Source organism: Chelonia mydas, chromosome 6 (assembly GCF_015237465.2).
Source record: "Chelonia mydas isolate rCheMyd1 chromosome 6, rCheMyd1.pri.v2, whole genome shotgun sequence".
NCBI lineage: Eukaryota > Metazoa > Chordata > Testudines > Cheloniidae > Chelonia > Chelonia mydas.
Window position 1 is genome coordinate 95,745,113 of NC_051246.2, and position 18,600 is coordinate 95,763,712.

The window sequence follows — 18,600 nt, forward strand, 5'->3', positions numbered from 1 at the left end:
AGAAACTGTGGGTGAAGAGAACCTTGACGTTTTCTGTGTGACTAAATCTTTTGTACAGGTTTCCTATTCGTAATGCAAATCACTACTGCACCAGCCATACCATCACACACATGCCCGTAGTCTCATTCCATCAACAGTACTCATGGGTGAAAATGTACAGAGATTCCCAGTTAGGTGAACTCAGCTAGTAAAATCACTAATGCTTCAGTACGGATGGGGAGTACTTGGTACCATTCTCACCATTAAGCTTGTAGTCCTAGTGATCTAGTAAGCATAGACAACTCGTGCCTCCTGACAGTGGGGGGACACAACTCCAGAATGGATTGAGTCATGCCCCTTCCCCTCCCAGAAAGCAGCGCCCCCTCTGTGCAGTTCTCAGCTGTTCCTCTGCCTCTCCCGGCAGAGTTAAAGCAGCGGCCCCTCCTGCAGCTCTGCCTCTCCATGCCCGGTGCAGTTTGCCAGCTCAGCTGCTCTGCAGGGAGAGGGCTTGGCCACACCATTTGACCAAGTAATTGGGGGGGGGGGCAATGTGACCCCACATGCCCCCCACATTGCCTCTGCTAGTAAGTGTGATTATGTAAGACTATCCATAACCATTATCACTACTTTTGCTTTCTCCACTAAATCCCTGCAAGTAGACATATCTATTGTGTAGCACCTTGTTCTGCCGAGAGATGTCTGCTGCAGCCTGCCTCAGTTTCCCATTCAAGGATGTAACAAAGAGAAGTTGTTCGAGTAGTCTCCCTATGGGTGCTTCACTCTAGTTGTGCTTGTGCCCTCTGTGCCTTTGAAGGTTTCATGTAGCAGTGTCTGTTCAGCCCGCACATGCGTTACTCAGTCTGAACCATTGTTACAGTATATACTGCTGCGCACGTGAACTGCCCTTAGTTCCTTCTCAACTGCCTCAGCCTGAGACGAAGCTTTAGCAGTTGTCCGTGTTGAGTTTTTACCTCAGCTGTGTCACCATAACTATAATAAACTAACTGCTGTAAGAACTATTAGTGGCAGTTAGTATTAGTTCAAGTAGTAGTAGTTAAAAAAAACACCTTTTTTTCAAAAAATGTTGTATATGTTATCTTTCTTAGTTGTAAGGAATGTTGCCTGTTAGATTGTTTCTCCCCTCCTGGGAGCTTTACATTACTGGGAGGGCATGCCCAGTTCTCCTGGTTTCAAATGTTGCCACTTATACCGGGAGGCGAATCCTAATGAGTGACAGACTCTCCCAGTGCATTTGTTGCCTTAGGGAATTTCTATAACCCCAAAGTGCAACTTCTGTCTGGCATTAAAATCTAGAGCCAGAAAAAACAAGGAGATCAAACTGTTGGACCCTCATGATGGTGAGCTTGCTTGCCCAGCCTCTGATCCAGGCCAGGGAGACCCTCCCTGTATGCCAGTCTCTGAACAAGTCAGCTATCTCAACTGTCTCCAAGTTGTACTTCAAGGGCATCTAAGAGGAAGACCCAAGATTCCTTCATAAGACTTTCCAGAGGCCATGCCTTGAGTTCTCCAGGATAGGGAATTTAAACACAAAGAAATCGCAGTCACCAGCAACACAAGCCTATTACTCCCCACCGCTTGTCCCGATTTTTTACACTTGCTATCTGGTCATCCTAAGCAGGAAGACTGGGAACATGGACTTGATGGAGATTTGAGAACTTTTATTTTTGGGAGTGATTGTTATTTTAATAAATCCCGTCCCAAGTAGAGCTGTTGCTGAACCAGAGAAGAGTTTGTTTTGTAGTCTGATTAAGAGAACCCTGAAAGTAGGGGTGACTGGGCCACTGTAGAGTGACCTCAAGCCACAAGGGGTGCTGAGAAGGTGGCTGACCCTATTACACTACTCATGTTCACTTTCTATTTGGTGCTGTCCAACCTACTAAAAATACAGTGCAGTCAAGTGGCAGAGGCTCAACCATGTAAAGCATTTCAAAATCCAAGGGTCAGCAGTTGATGTATGAGTCAGTGACTGAAACAAGGCTTTACACGTTTTTTCTAATTACTCAATATAATATACCGTTTGAAAAAAAGCTGTATGCGGATATGTTTTAATTTTTGTCTTAACTCATAGTTGTTTGATTTTTTTATATTTTATTTTGACCATATTGTGACAGATATGGCAATTTCCTTTAAGAACCTTCTTGAATTAAGTTTAAGTACATTTGATTACTCATAACTCATAGACTTTAAGGCCAGAAAGGATCATCATGATCATCTAGTCCAGGGGTCGGCAACCTTTCAGAAGTGGTGTGCCAAGTCTTCATTTATTCACTCTAATTTAAGGTTTTGCATGCCAGTAATGCATTTTAGCATTTTTTGAAGGTCTCTTTCTATAAGTCTATAATATATAACTAAACTATTGTTGTATGTAAAGTAAATAAGGTTTTTAAAATGTTTAAGAAGCTTCATTTAAAATTAAACTAAAATGTAGATCTTATCAGTTTAATTACAGGTTTCAGAGAAACAGCCGTGTTAGTCTGTATTCGCAAAAAGAAAAGGAGTACTTGTGGCACCTTAGAGACTAACCAATTTATTTGAGCATAAGCTTTCGTGAGCTACAGCTCACTTCATCGGATGCATACTGTGGAAAGTGTAGAAGATCTTATTATATACACATAAAGCATGAAAAAATACCTCCTCCCACCCCACTCTCCTGCTGGTAATAGCTTATCTAAAGTGATCACTCTCCTTACAATGTGTATGATAATCAAGTTGGGCCATTTCCAGCACAAATCCAGGTTTTCTCACCACCCCCCCCCACACAAACTCAAGAAAAAAGTGTTTGCAAATGAATTCCAATTCAGCAGTTTCTTGCTGGAGTCTGGATTTGAAGTTTTTTTGTTGTAAAATAGCGACTTTCATGTCTGTAATCGCGTGACCAGAGAGATTGAAGTGTTCTCCGACTGGTTTATGAATGTTATAATTCTTGACATCTGATTTGTGTCCATTTACTTTTTTACGTAGAGACTGTCCAGTTTGACCAATGTACATGGCAGAGGGGCATTGCTGGCACATGATGGCATATATCACATTGGTGGATGTGCAGGTGAATGAGCCTCTGATAGTGTGGCTGATGTTATTAGGGCCCTGTGATGGTGTCCCTGAATAGATATGTGGGCACAGTTGGCAACGGGCTTTGTTGCAAGGATAGGTTCCTGGGTTAGTGGTTCTGTTGTGTGGTATGTGGTTGCTGGTGAGTATTTGCTTCAGGTTGGGGGGCTGTCTGTAGGCAAGGACTGGCCTGTCTCCCAAGATTTGTGAGAGTGTTGGGTCATCCTTCAGGATAGGTTGTAGATCCTTAATAATGCGTTGGAGGGGTTTTAGCTGGGGGCTGAAGGTGACGGCTAGTGGCGTTCTGTTATTTTCTTTGTTAGGCCTGTCCTGTAGTAGGTGACTTCTGGGAACTCTTCTGGCTCTATCAATCTGTTTCTTCACTTCCGCAGGTAGGTATTGTAGTTGTAAGAACAGAACTCCACTAGAGAGTAGGGTGGGAGGAGGTATTTTTTCATGCTTTTTGTGTGTATATAATAAGATCTTCTATACTTTCCACAGTATGCATCCGATGAAGTGAGCTGTAGCTCACGAAAGCTTATGCTCAAATAAATTGGTTAGTCTCTAAGCTGCCATAAGTACTCCTTTTCTTTTTATCAGTTTAATGTGATCCTTGCCCTTGCTTTTCTTTGCTGAGTTTTCCAATGTCTGGCATATATTTGGATACTTTAAGCTGCACACAGGCTTCTGAGTGATCAGCTGTTAACCGGCTCCAAGAGGGACAGAGGACAGATTTTATGTGTGAAAATACCTGTTCACACAGGTATGTGGATCCAAATGCTGAAAGCATTGCAAATGCAGTTTTCTTCAAACAGTTACATTTCACTGGCAGGGACATCCAGCAGGTCAGAATAGAGGCCCTATGATCTCTCTCGGTAGCTTCAAGTGCACTCCGCAGATCTCCAAACTTTGATGCCCACAATTCTGAGCTTTTTAACTGTATGAGCTACATTTCGAAATCTTCAACACCTATCCACTGAAATACAGACAAATCCAAGTCACTTTCACTGAACTTTTCAGGTTTACTTAGAAAAGAAAGCATTGGGCCAAATCGCTGGAAATCTTGAAATCTGTCAGAAAATTCTGATTCCAGTTCTTGCATGTACATTCTAATCTCAACGTCAAATGCAGTGCGCTGTTCCACGTGGCGTGATAGTGATGTAAGCAGCAAATCAGGACTTTAAAATATCCCACTACAGTGGTGCTGGAACAATTTTTAAGGCGGGGGTGCTGAGCTGCGCTCCCTCTTACCCCTGTCTGCACCCCTCACTGCGGCTGTGACCCGAGGCTGGCAGCAGAGTCCCCCAGACCGGTGGCTGGGACCCAGGGCTGGCAACGGGCTGAGCGGGGCCAGCAGACAGAACCCCAGCTGGCAGGGGGCCAAGGGCTGGTACCCCAGGCCAGCAGCGGAGACCCCGGGACCGGTGGCCAGGACCCAGGCAGTGTGTGTGCCACTGAAAATCAGCTTGCGTGCTGCCTTTGGCACGCATGCCATAGGTTGCCTACCCCTGATCTAGTCTGACCTCCAGCACATTGCAAGCCACACAACCTCACCCACCCACTCCTGTAAATAAACCCCTAATCCTGGGCTCAGTTACTGACATCCTCAAATTATGATTTAAAGACTTCAAATCACAGATACTCCACCATTTACTGTAGTTTAAACCTGCAAGTGACCCATGCCCCGTGCCCCATGCTTCAGAAGAAGGCAAAAAAACCCCCCCAAGGTCTCTGGCAATCTGACCCCGGGGAAAGATTCCTTCCCAACCCCAAAAGGTGATCAGTTAGACCCTGGGCAAGACCCACCAGTCAGACAGTTGGGAGAGAATTATCTGTAGTAATTCAGAGCCCTCCCCATCTAGTGTCACCATCACCAACCACTGGAGATATTTGCTGCTAGTAGTTGCAGGTCTGCTACATGACATTGTAGGCAGTCTCATCATACCATCCCTTCCATAAACTTACCAAGCTCAGTCTTGAAGCCAGTTAGGTTTTTTGCCTCCATTGCAAAGAAGTTATATATTATTGTGGGTTGGGATTGCATGTAACTTCTCTAGGGTGGAAGATGGGATGTGAATCCTGGGAAGTGTTATAAACTTCAAAGGACTACGCTCATCAGTGTGCCAGAGAAGAATGGACTTTTGGAACAAACAATATAAAGTGTTTTCCTGGGGAATCTCGGGGATGTGAATGCAAATTCCCACCCCTGATTATGTAAAAACCCAGCCTTTAAAGCTATACCCCCCAAGAAGGGTGATTTTTGTCAAAGATTGGAGAAAAAAGGCCCAAACTGATTCAAGAAACAGGCTGATCTGGCCCTTTGGCATGCTTGTTCTGAGCTAAAGCTGTTATGAACTTGTAAGCACAGAAAAAGCCCTTGGTGGGGTTTGAAGGACTGACTCCTACTAGAGTCCTGGTTGGAGTTGGGGGTGATCTCTGATAAGCTTATTTGCATGTGTGTAAGGTTCTTTTATTGTTTTCTCTATAATGCTTTCGCCTTAAGAATAAATGTTCTTGCTTATAAAGAACATGTGGTAACGTGTGACTGCCTTCTGTTACAGCTGTTTATAGCCTTTGAAGAGAGAGCAAAAGTGTAGACACCAGCCTGTTTAGGCAGGCTGGCTTGCTGGGAATGTCAGAGTATAGATGGGGAACTGTGCAGCCTGGGGAGAAGAAACTCTGGTCAGCAGGAAGAAAGACATGGGTCTTTACCCAAATGAGGTGATGCCTGAGAAGCCAGGAGCCTAGAGTGGGTGCTGTTGGTGGACGCCTGAGGGGGAATGCAGTTGCCCTGAATTGTGACACATGCCAACAAAATAAAGTGGCTTCAAAAGTTACTGTTTGTAGCAACATTTTTAACAGTAAGAAAATATTATAATGCACATGCTATTTTAAAATGAATCCATTCAGTTAAGAGTTAAGAGAATAACATGTGATTGGAATAATTAAATAAAAATAAATTTAAAAACCCATATTCTCTTGTTGCATATTTACAACATATTTAGTATTTCCAGGGGTGTAGTCAGAGAAATAGATGGAAATAAAGCAAATTCACCTGGGATTTAATAATACACTGGACCCTCGCTAGAATGTGGGATTTGGGATCCATGCTCAGTACCACATTAACATTGGGACCGCGTTAAAATTAATTGCAATTAAAGTAATTAAATTTGGGATCCATGACCACGACCGCGTTATATGCAAAATCACGCTATATAGATGCGCGTTCTAGCGAGGATCCGGTGTACCTATTTTTTATGTTGCACTTTTTATTCATACATCTGAAAGCATTTACAAAACATTACAATTACTTACAGAGGGGGAAATGGAGGTATAAAGAGAGGAAGTGACTTGCAAGATCATCCGTTAGTAAGTCAGATGCAGAAATGAGAACAAAATCTAGGGCTCCATGCTCCCAGTCTAATAACCTGCCACTAGAGCACATCGCCTTCTTATCATATCACCTGTGTCTGTCATTGTGGGGGGAAAAGTGGAATTAAAAATTCTCCTATATTCATACAAGAAAGATAGATTCTTTCAATGCTGTTCTGAATGTAGGCTGCCTTTATTGTCTGCTTACTATGTAATTTAAGAGCGTTTGTTGCAGTCACAGCCCACAGGCCATCTTTGTTTCCCTACTCCAGTGATCGGCAACCTTTGGCATGCGGCCCATCAGGGAAATCCGCTGGTGGGCTGGGATGGTTTGTTTATCTGCAGCGTCTGCAGGTTCGGCCTATTGCAGCTCCCACTGGCCACGCTTCGCCATGCCAGGCCAATGTGGGCTGCGGGAAGTCGCAGCCAGCACATCCCTTGGCCTGTGCCGCTTCCCGCAGACCCCATTGGCCTGGCACAGTGAATTGCAGCCAGTGGGAGCTGAGATTGGCTGAACCTGCGGACGCTGCAGGTAAACAAACCATCCCAGCCTGCCAGCGGATTTCCCTGATGGGCTGCGTGCCAAAGGTTGCTGATCCCTGCTCTCCTCCTTATTGTTCCCAGACTTGCAAAAAATGCTAAGTCTATGCAAGAGCTCTCCCTCTTCATTGCCAAGTGGAACTGGGGGAAAGAACCTGAACTAGGGCTTAGTTCCCTCAACAAAGTGAACTCCAGTTGCTTCTCTGATGTTTTCTTCATGTCTTTCTGATTTAACTGTACATTGTGTGTATTTGGGGTCTAATCAGAATCAGGGACTTGTGCTTGGCACTGTGCAACCATTTACGACATTCCCTTAAGACAAAACAAACAAACTGGGGGCTGAAGAGAATGGGGAAGAACAATAAAACAAGCACAATGAGCATTAGTCATTGCTTACAACCTGTCTTTCTATGTGACTTGTTTCTTTTTCTGTTTTTCTGATGTTTAGCTATATCTCCATAGATGCTACGTTACAAAGGCTGGAGGCCCATTCCTTCTACAATTTAAGTAAAGTCACTCATATGTAAGTACAGTGGAAAAATAAGTTTACTTCCTTGAGAAACGTGTGGAATAGCAGACTCTTTCAATAAGTTTAAATTCTCATTCTCTCATATATGGTGCTAAATGTTTAACTACCACTTCTCTCTCTGTTTCTTCCTCCTCCATACTCTACCCTCATCTTCTCTGTCCCTCACATCATTTTCCGGCTATACTCCTTTCCCACATCCATTGCATGGAGCTATATATTTTTATTCCTTGTTTTTGTTTGCTTGTTGTTTGCATTGCTTCACTTTATTTTTCTTTACTGTGACCTGTCCTTGTCTTTTTGTAAATGAAGCTCACTGTATGGTGTTTCCTGCTTCTTCTTTGAGTGCTGTCCCTGTGGGTGCTCCACTTCAGGTGACCGTGCATTCCGGTGCCATTGATTGGAGATTTTCACTCGCAGTGCTCGGTCAGGCCGCACATGCGCAGTAGCTGTCTTGCAGCACTGTTGGAGTCTCGTTTAGCGCACACATGGCCCAACTCCCTCAGTTCCTTCTCAACCATCTTCGGCTGAAGATGGAGTTCAGGGCAGTCCGATAGCTTCTGCCCCTGTAGATAGGAAAAAAATAGAAATTTAGTTGTTAGATACGTTTGTTGTAGTTATTAGTTAGTTAGGATTAGTTGTTAAAAAAAATAGTTTTTCTTTCTCAAGTTCCGTGCTCCCTTTGGAGCACCACCCACAAAAGTTTTCTCTGCTTCCCCATTCCCTCAGACATGCCATTCTCCCCTGGCTTTAAGAGATGCAGCTCCTGCTGAGAAGCGATGCTGCGGTCCCATGGGCACTCTCTCTGTGTGAGATGCCCGAGAGAAATGCTCATACCACAGAAGTGTGTTCATTGTAACATCTTGAAAATGAGAGCCTGGCGTGACTGGGATCTCCGCCTCAAAATGATCCTCATGGAGAAATCATTCCACCCGGGGTCAGAAAAGAACCAACAGAAGCCTTCCTCTAAGTGCTTACCAATCCAGTCTGAACCGACCAAGAGTACGTTTCCATCCTCTCAGGAAAAGAGGAAGCAAGCATTGACCTCTCCTCAGCAGGATCTGCATAAAGAAACAGTCCCCTGTGAGGTTGTTATCATCGGTGCAGATGACCTTGAGAGCCAGTACATATGACTCCCCTAGTACCTGGCACCAGCCATGCCAATGAATCCAAAGCGAAGGGCAAGGAGTCGTGTCAAGGTTCCTTCCTCACTCTGAACTCTAGGGTACAGATGTGGGGACCTGCATGAAAACCTCCTAAGCTTACTTTTACCAGCTTAGGTTAAAACTTCCCCAAGGTACAAACTATTTTACCTTTTGCCCTTGGACTTTCGCTGCCACCACCAAACGTCTAACCGGTATATTACTAGGAAAGAGTCCATTTGGAAACGTCTTTCCCCCCAAAATCCTCCCAAACATTACACCCCCTTTCCTGGGGAAGGTTTGATAAAAATCCTCACCAATTTGCATAGGTGACCACAGACCCAAACCCTTGGATCTTAAGAACAATGAAAAAGCACTCAGTTTCTTAAAAGAAGAATTTTAATTGAAGAAAAAGTAAAAAGAATCACCTCAGTAAAATCAGGATAGTAAATACCTTACAGGGTAATTAGATTCAAAACATAGAGAATCCCTCTAGGCAAAACCTTAAGTTACAAAAAGACACAAAAACAGGAATATCCATTCCATTCAGCACAGCTTATTTTCTCAGCCATTTAAAGAAATCAGAATCTAACGCATGTCTAGCTAGATTACTTACTAAGTTCTAAGACTCCATTCCTGTTCTGTCCCTGGCAAAAGCATCCCACAGACAGAGAGAGAGGCTTTGTTTCTCCCTCCCCCCAGCTTTTGAAAGTATCTTGTCTCCTCATTGGTCATTTTGGTCAGGTGCCAGCAAGGTTATCCTAGCTTTTTAACCCTTTACAGGTGAAAGTGGTTTTTCCTCTGGCCAGAGGGATTTTAAAGGTGTTTACCCTTCCCTTCATATTTATGACAAGTCGAGACATGGACCAAAAGCCATGTCTCCTCCATGGCGCCAACCATGCTGGCAGCCGCAACGGATACGGCACCGGACCATGCAACCACCTCTGTGCCAACCATGGACTTTTAGCAATGCTGCCTTGCTCAGCACCGACCCCTTGACTGGCACCGACTGACAGCACTGCGATGGGCCCACTGGCCCCGACAAAATCAGCACAAGATGCTGTGCACCTTCCTGCCACAACTAAACCCTCAGCACCACATCCACCGGCACTTGCAACCATTGCTCAATCAGAAATATATTTACTGTTGCATCGGTGCCCCAATCACTTCTCCTTGGCACCGATGGATTGCCCGTGAGGAGTGTCTTTACACAGCCTACATCTCCCATGGCACTGTCGATGTCCAGCGACAGTGATAATGAGGACCAGGAGGAAGAAGTGTTCTCGCCACAGTGCTCCCCCATGACTCAACTCAGGCTTGCTGAGGTACACTGAGACCTAAAGGCCAGCATACACAACCACCTTACCCGTGGTATGGATAACCGTGGGTGTGTCACCACATGGCATTCCCCTTGCGGTGGCCACATGGGACCCGTGGGCAACAAACAAAGCCCACTATGCATCAACCTCATCACCAACCAGAGGTGAACTTCAGTCTCCCCCTTTATCTCCAGTGGCTACAACATTGGTAGTCCCAGAGGAGATGATGGAGGAGCCAGAAGAAGAAACAAGGCCCTGAGGATGTGTTGCCAACACACAACTCTTCTTCCTCCAATGAGGCCATCATGCGACTTCCACCTACACTGGCAGATGGCTTCAAATCATTTCAGGAACTTTTTAAACACACAGCACTTAGCCAGGACATTCCTCTAGAGGAGGTCCAGGAAAGCCAACACAAGTTGCAACAAATTTTGCAACCTTCCTCATCCACCAAAATTGCTCTGCCCATAAATGATGCAATCCTCGAACTTGCGGAAATGGTGTGGCAGACACCAGCCACCATCCCTCCAACATGCAAATGGGCTCACAGAAAATACTATATGCCAGCCAAGGGAATGGACTTTCTTTTTTCCCCATCCACAACCAAACTCACTAGTGGTCGAGGCAACAAACCAATTTATCTTTGTCAAAGGGGAGATCCTTCACCTTAATTTGCAGTTCTTTTAGAATATCGACCAGACAATTATAGGAAGCTCTTTGAGTTTATATCTGACCTTCCTGAAGACGAGAGCACAATTTAAGACTGTGCTCACTGAAGGGCAACTAGTTGCCAGGACTACTCTACAGGCTTCCTTGGACGTGGCCAATACAGCAGCTCACACCACAACAAGGACAATCGTGATGTGCAGAGCCTCCTGGCTCCTGTTGACCAGTATTCTGAAAGAGCTGAAAATGAAGGTGGAGGGACCTCCCCTTTGACAAAGATAAATTGTTTTAATCGAAAACCGATGAGGTTCTCCATTCCATGAAGGGCTCTCAGGCAGCTCTTTGCAGACTGAGCATCTAAACACTGCCCACTAAGAGAAAGTGCTAACAACATTACCACTGCACCAGGGACACATAATATAATCGTCCTCAGTCCAGACCGTACGAGTCTAGTAGACAGAGAAATAGACCACCATGACACAGGCCACCACAACCTCAAGCAAGGAGCATCATAACTGCTCCTAACAAGCCACAGTTTTGAATGATTGGCTGAGGGTCTGAATGACCTCTCCCTTACACCAGCACCAACTTGCCCATTTGGCCACCGCCTGAGAAATTTCTACCAGGCTTGGGAGTACATCACGCAAGATAGTTGGGTCTTAGAAATCATATACTCAGGCTATTCCAGCCCCTTTACTTCTTGCCCTCCTACCCTACCCTCTTCCCCTCCCTCTTCAGGGACCCTTCTCACAAGCACCTGTTAAGTCTGGAAGTAGATCGTCTACTACAACTAGGTATCATGGAAACAGTACCAACACTGTTTCCATCTGCCCACTAATCATGGCAAGAACCGGTCTACAACTACTAGGACATATGACCACCACCATATTCATGGTAAAGCATGCCAAACTACACATGCATTGTCTCCAAGGCTGGCTGAGTTCAGTATACAAACCCAACAAACACAGCCGAAACAAGATGGTCACACCACCTCCCAAGGTCCTAGAATCCCTACAGTGGTGGACAAGACCAGAGAATCTCTGTTCAGGGATTCCCTTTCATCAAACACCACTCTCAGTTATGATCATGATAGATGCCTTCTTGATGGGTTGGGGAGCATACCTGAATCATCACACAGTACAAGGCAGGTGGTCACCAGTGGAGACAAACCTACATATAAACTTACTGGAACTCAGAGTGGTATGGAATGCCAGATTTATGCTAGCTTATGCTTCCCACCCTCTATGCATACACATTATGATAGTTTAATTACATGATCACATACCATTTTTCCATCCCTTGCATATCCATCCCTGCCTAATTTGGTGCACAAGCAGTCATAAGTCTGGCTTTTACGAGCTCTTGATTGTTGGATTTTTGCAAACTAAATATCATTCTTTTAACATGGTATTTTTGTATGCAATATGTTATGAAGTTTCTTCAAAAATATGACTTTCCATTCTTTTCCATACAAATAGGTCCTCTTTTCAGATACAAAGCAAAATAGTGAGAAGATTTCTTTCCTAGCAAAATAAGAGGTGCAGTGCACTTTTCGTGACAATGACCTAATTTAATAGAAGTGGAGATTCAGTGCCTGTTTCATAGAAAGAACTTCTCACCTGAACTTCACTCTCTACTGAGTGAGCTGTCTTTGATAACAGTCTCTTGGATGCACAACTTATGCAGCTCACCTACATGATGTTAGATAATAGCTGTAGTTCATTCGTTTTGCCACCTACTTGTGCAGAGTTCACAAAACTGCTTTATTTTACAATAGAAGATGTTAGAGATGAAAGTGACATGTTAGTAAATGTTTGTCCCATCCCAGGCTTGACCAGAATTACTCCCTACAGTTCTTCTTTGAGTGATTGCACATGTGCATTCCACTCTTGGTGCATCCTGCACGCAATCATGAGAAATTTTTTCTTCTGTGGTACCCATTGGAGCCACATGAGTGCCCTCTATTGCTGTGTACTGGTATAAAGGGTCCAGCTGACCCTGAGCCCCCTCAATTCCTTCTGCCCATCCATGACAGTCCATGGAACTACTCTTCTTGCTTTTGCAAGTGCTCTCAGTGGACTGTGTATTCTTTTATTTTGTTGTAAAGAGTTTAGTGTTTGTTGAGTATAGTTAATTAGGTTTTTACACCAATTGAGGATTTTGGTTGGATTCCTGGTGACTGAGGCATCACTTTGCACCAGGCTTCAAGCCCTGCATTACCTGAAGTAAGGCTATGCCCATGAGTGACCTGCATGGGGCTTGTTGCCTGATCTATTGATTGTTTGTTGATTATATTATTGATTTAGAATCCGCAATTAACACTGAAATGTGGTAGGTTCTTGTCCCAAGGTCAGGGCAGTATTATCAGAATTACTACTCCTACTCAGGCTATACAAATTTAGGCTTAAGCAGTTAGCATAAGTATTTCTTATAAGACTAGGCTTATAGGTCTCTTGAGTTTCTGCTATCAATTCCTTACCCCTTTTTCTTATGATTACTGTATGGGTACGGATTCCATGCTAAAATTTAAAGATATGCTGCCAGGAGATGCTACGCAGGAGTTTTCCTCACTAGTGGATGAGGGAAAAATCGGTAACAAGGGCCTCGCAGCAAACTGCTCTGGATGCAGCTACTCAGCTGCCAGATCCATGGCTTCAGGAGTGGTTATGCATGGGAGCTCCTGATTGCAGTCCTCCAGGCTCCTGCAGGAGGTTCAACAAACTGTGCAGGACCTGCCTTCTGAGGGAGCCATGCTCTTTTTGGAGCAGGCTGACGCTAAGCTCCATGGGTTAAAAGACTGAAGGGCAACCCTGGAGTCTCTCTGATTGTACACTCCTGCCCCTTCCAGGAAGCATGTTAGACCTCAACAATCCCTCTGCTATTCTAGCTCAGTGCTCCAACATGACCTGCAGAGGAAGAAGAATAGAGGCCATAGGCATAAACAACCTCCTCTGCCCTCTGCATCAGTGCCCGCCCCACCTAGACATCCAGGGGTTCTAAGCAGGCATTTTGATGGGAAGCTCAAGGATGCTGTACCAGTTCCCAGGATGCCAGGTCCTGTTTTCTCCTGTGTTTACAAACTGCCTTTCCCATTTCCTCAGTGCTTGGTCCCATATCACCATGGACCATTGGGTTTTGAGGACTGTGGAAGTGGGATACATCTTCCAGTTTTTTTATCCCCTTTCTCCCTGTCCCTCTTCATGAAGAGCTTCTGGTCCAAGAGATTCAATCTCTCCTTCACGTGGGAGCCATAGAGGAGGTTCCACAGAATTTGAGGAAAGTGCTTCTATTCCCTTTATTTCTTCAGAGCTATTTTAGACCTACATCAGCTCAACAACTATCTCAAAAAAATAAAATTTTGCATCGTCCCCCTGGCATCCATTATTCCCTCACTGAATCCTGAAGACTTCTCAAGTTGCCCTCAATTTAAGAGCCTCCTTCTTTCATATGTTGATAAACCAAGGTCACAGAATGTGTATCAGGTTCACAGTGAAGCACTCGTAATATCAGTTCACAGTGCTTCTGTTTGGCCTGTCTGCAGTTCCTGGGGTGTTCACAGAAAGATACGGCCATGGTGCCAGCATTCCTGAAGAGACTAAGAGTGCAAGTCTACCCTTACCTGGATGGCTAGTCAAGGGCTGATATAAAGCTCAGGTTATATCCTGTGTTCAGCTCATTCAGTCAACTTTCAAAGCTCTAGGCCTACTGTTCAATACGGACAAGTCTACCATTTGCCATGTACAGAGGATAGAGTTTATAGGGCTGTGTTGGACTCTAGTCAGGCCAGAGCATTCCTTTCAGAGTAAAGATTCCAGTCTATTCAATCGCTCATGACAGACTTCAAGATTCATAGAATCATAGAATATCAGGGTTGGAAGGGACCTCAGGAGGTCATTTAGTCCAACCCCCTGTTCAAAGGAAGACCAATCCCCAACTAAATCGTCCCAGCCAGGGCTTTGTCAGGCCTGACCTTAAAAACCTCAAAGGAAGGAAATTCCACCACCTCCCTAGGTAACACATTCCAGTACTTTACCACCCTCCAAGTGAAAAAGTTTTTCCTAATATCCAACCTAAACCTCCCCCACTGCAACTTGAGACCATTACTCCTTGTTCTGTCATCTGTTACCACTGAGAACAGTCTAGATCCATTCTCTTTGGAACCCCCTTTCAGGTAATTGAAAGCAGCTATCAAATCCCCCCTCATTCTTCTCTTCCACAGACTAAACAATCCTAGTTCCCTCAGCCTCTCCTCATAAGTCATGTATTCCAGTCCCCTAATCATTTTTGTTGCCCTCCGCTGGACGCTTTCCAATTTTTTCACATCCTTCTTATAGTGTGGGGCCCAAGACTGGACAGAGTACTCCAGATGAGGCCTCACCAATGTCGAATAGGGAAATGATCATGTCCCTCGATCTGCTGGCAATACCCCTACTTATACATCCCAAAATGCCATTGGCCTTCTTGGCAACAAAGGCACACTGTTGACTCATATCCAGCTTCTCGTCCACTGTAACCCCTAGGTCCTTTTCTGCAGAACTGCTGCCTAGCCATTCGTTCCCTAGTCTGTAGCGGTGCATGGGATTCTTCTTTCCTAAGTGCAGGACTCTGCACTTGTCCTTGTTGAGCCTCATCAGATTTCTTTTGGCCCAAACCTCTAATTTGTTTAGGTCCCTCTGTATCCTATCCCTGCCCTCCAGCGTATCTACCTCTCCTCCCAGTTTAGTATCAGCTGCAAACTTGCTGAGAGTGCAATCCACGCCATCCTCCAGATCATTAATGAAGATATTGAACAAAACCGGTCCCAGGAGCGACCCTTGGGGCACTCCGCCTGATACCGGCTGCCAACTAGACATGGAGCCATTGATCACTACCCGTTGAGCCTGACAATCTAGCCAACTTTCTATTCACCTTATAGTCCATTCGTCCAGCCCATACTTCTTTAACTTGCTGGCAAGAATACTGTGGGAGACAGTGTCAAAAGCTTTGGTAAAGTCAAGGAACAACACATCCACTGCTTTGCCCTCATCCACAGAGCCAGTTGTCTCATCATAGAAGGCAATTAGATTAGTCAGGCATGACTTGCCCTTGGTGAATCCATGCTGACTGTTCCTGATCACTTTCCTCTCCTCTAAGTGCTTCAGAATTGATTCCTTGAGGACCTGCTCCATGATTTTTCCAGGGACTGAGGTGAGGCTGATTGGCCTGTAGTTCCCAGGATCCTCCTTATTCCCTTTTTTAAAGATGGGCACTACATTAGCCTTTTTCCAGTCGTCCGGGACCTCCCCCAGTTGCCACGAGTTTTCAAAGATAATGGCCAATGGCTCTGCAATCACATCCGCCAACTCCTTTAGCACTTTCAGATGCAGCACATCTGGCCCCATGGACTTGTGCTCGTCCAGCTTTTCTAAATAGACCCGAACCACTGCTTTCTCCACAGCGGGCTGGCCGCCTCCTCCCCATTGCTGTGCTGCCCAGTGCCGTAGTCTGGGAGCTGAACTTGTTCGTGAAGACAGAGGCAAAAAAAAGCATTGAGTACATTCGCTTTTTCCACATCCTCTGTCACTAGGTTGCCTCCCTCTTTCAGTAAGGGGCCCACACTTTCCTTGACTTTCTTCTTGTTGCTAACATACCTGAAGAAACCCTTCTTGTTACTCTTAACATCTCTTGCTAGCTGCAACTCCAAGTGTGATTTGGCCTTCCTGATTTCACTCCTGCATGCCTGAGCAATATTTTTATACTCTTCCCTGATCATTTGTCCAATCTTCCACTTCTTGTAAGCTTCTTTTTTGTGTTTAAGGTCAACAAGGATTTCACTGTTAAGCCAAGCTGGTCGCTTGCCATATTTACTATTCTTTCTATACACCAGGATGGGTTTTTCCTGTAACCTCAATAAGGATTCTTTAAAATACTGCCAGCTCTCCTGGAGTCCTTTCCCCCTCATGTTATTCTCTCAGGGGATCCTGCCCATCAGTTCCCTGAGGGAGTCAAAGTCTGCTTTTCTGAAGTCCAGGGTCCATATTCTGCTGCTCTCCTTTCTTCCTTGTGTCAGGATCCTGAACTCGACCATCTCATGATAACTGCCTCCCAGGTTCCCATCCACGTTTGCTTCCCCTACTAATTCTTCCCGGTTTGTGAGCAGCAGGTCAAGAAGAGCTGTAGTTGGTTCCTCCAGCACTTGCACCAGGAAATTGTCCCCTACACTTTCCAAAAACTTCTTGGATTGTCTGTGCACCGCTGTTTTGCTCTCCCAGCAGATATCAGGGTGATTGAAGTCTCCCATGAGAACCAGGGCGTGCGATCTAGTAACTTCCGTTAGTTGCCAGAAGAAAGCCTCGTCCACCACATCTCCCGGTCTGGTGGTCTATAGCAGACTCCCACCATGACATCACCCTTGTTGCTCACACTTCTAAACTTAATCCAGAGACTCTCAGGTTTTTCTGCAGTTTCATACCGGAGCTCTGAGCAGTCATACTGCTCTCTTACATACAATGCAACTCCCCCACCTTTTCTGCCCTGCCTGTCCTTCCTGAACAGTTTATATCCATTCATGACAGTACTCCAGTCATGTGAGTTATCCCACCAAGTCTCTGTTATTCCAATCACATCATAATTCCTCGACTGTGCCAGGACTTCCAGTTCTCCCTGCTTGTTTCCCAGGGTTCTTGCATTTGTGTATAGGCACTTGAGATAACTTGCTGATCGTCCCTCTTTCTCAGTATGAGGCAGGAGCCCTCCCCTCTCACGTGCTCCTGCTTGTGCTTCCTCTTGGTATCCCACTTCCCCACTAACCTCAGGGCTTTGGTCTCCTTCCCCGGTGAACCTAGTTTAAAGCCCTCCTCACTAGGTTAGCCAGCCTGCTTGTGAAGATGCTCTTTCCTCTCTTCATTAGGTGGAGCCCGTCTCTGCCTAGCACTCCTCCCTCTTGGAACACCATCCCATGGTCAAAGAATCCAAACCCTTCTCTCTGACACCACTGGCCTAGCCATTTGTTGACTTCCATGAGTCCACGGTCTCTACCCGGGCCTTTTCCTTCCACGGGGAGGATGGATGAGAACACCACTTGCGCCTCAAACTCCTTTATCCTTCTTCCCAGAGCCACGTAGTCTGCAGTGATCCGCTCAAGGTCATTCTTGGCAGTATCATTGGTGCCCACGTGGAAAAGTAGGAAGGGGTAGCGATCCGAGGGCTTGATGAGTCTCGGCAGTCTCTCCGTCACATCGTGAATCCTAGCTCCTAGCAAGCAACAGACTTCTCGGTTTTCCTGATCGGGGTGGCAGATAGATGACTCAGTCCCCCTGAGGAGGGAGTCCTCGACCACCACCACCTGCCTCCTTCTCTTGGGATTCATGCAAACAACAGCCTGAAGTTGTCTGAACTCCTGGGCCACATGATCATGTGTACATATGTAGTACAGCACATGAGGCTGCATCTCAGGCCCCTCCTGACATAGCTGGCCTCAGTATACTCGCCAAGCCACCATCATCTGGACACTGTGCTCATGATGCCTTTGTGGGTTCTAATTTCAGTGAGTTGCCACGTGCATTTTCCAGCAGTGGGGGATTCCCCAAATAGACCTATCTGCAAACAAGTCCAACAGAAAATGTCACCAGTTCTGCTCCCTGCAAGGCCACAGGCCGGGCTACATCACAGGTACCTTCCTCCTACCCTGGACAGCAAAGTTTTACTTTGCTTTTCCCCCAATCCCACTTTTTCACAGACTGTTACTAAAGATCATGCCAGATCACACCTGGGCTATATTAATAGCCCCAGTGTGGCCCCCGCCAACATTCGTTCTCCACCCTACTGGACCTCTCAATAGCTGCTCCAGTCTCACTCCCGTTGCACCTGAATTTGATCCCCAAAACTACATCACCTGCTCCACCGAAACCTGCAGTTCCTTCATCTAACGGTCTAGAAGCTCAAAGGCTAAATCCCAGAGAGCAAGCTTGCTCAGAGTAAGTTCACCAGATCTTACAAAGTAGCAGAA

At 45.5% G+C, this 18,600-nt stretch overlaps 1 protein-coding gene across 1 annotated transcript in view; it reads left to right on the forward strand.

The window, feature by feature from the left end:
* TSHR (thyroid stimulating hormone receptor) overlaps window positions 1-18,600 on the forward strand; it is a 238,174-nt gene that overhangs the window by 123,137 nt on the left and 96,437 nt on the right. The window contains exon 4 of the mRNA XM_037900796.2: window positions 7,409-7,483. Within this exon, the coding sequence (XP_037756724.1) occupies window positions 7,409-7,483 (75 nt within the window). The remainder of the gene's footprint in view (window positions 1-7,408; window positions 7,484-18,600) is intronic.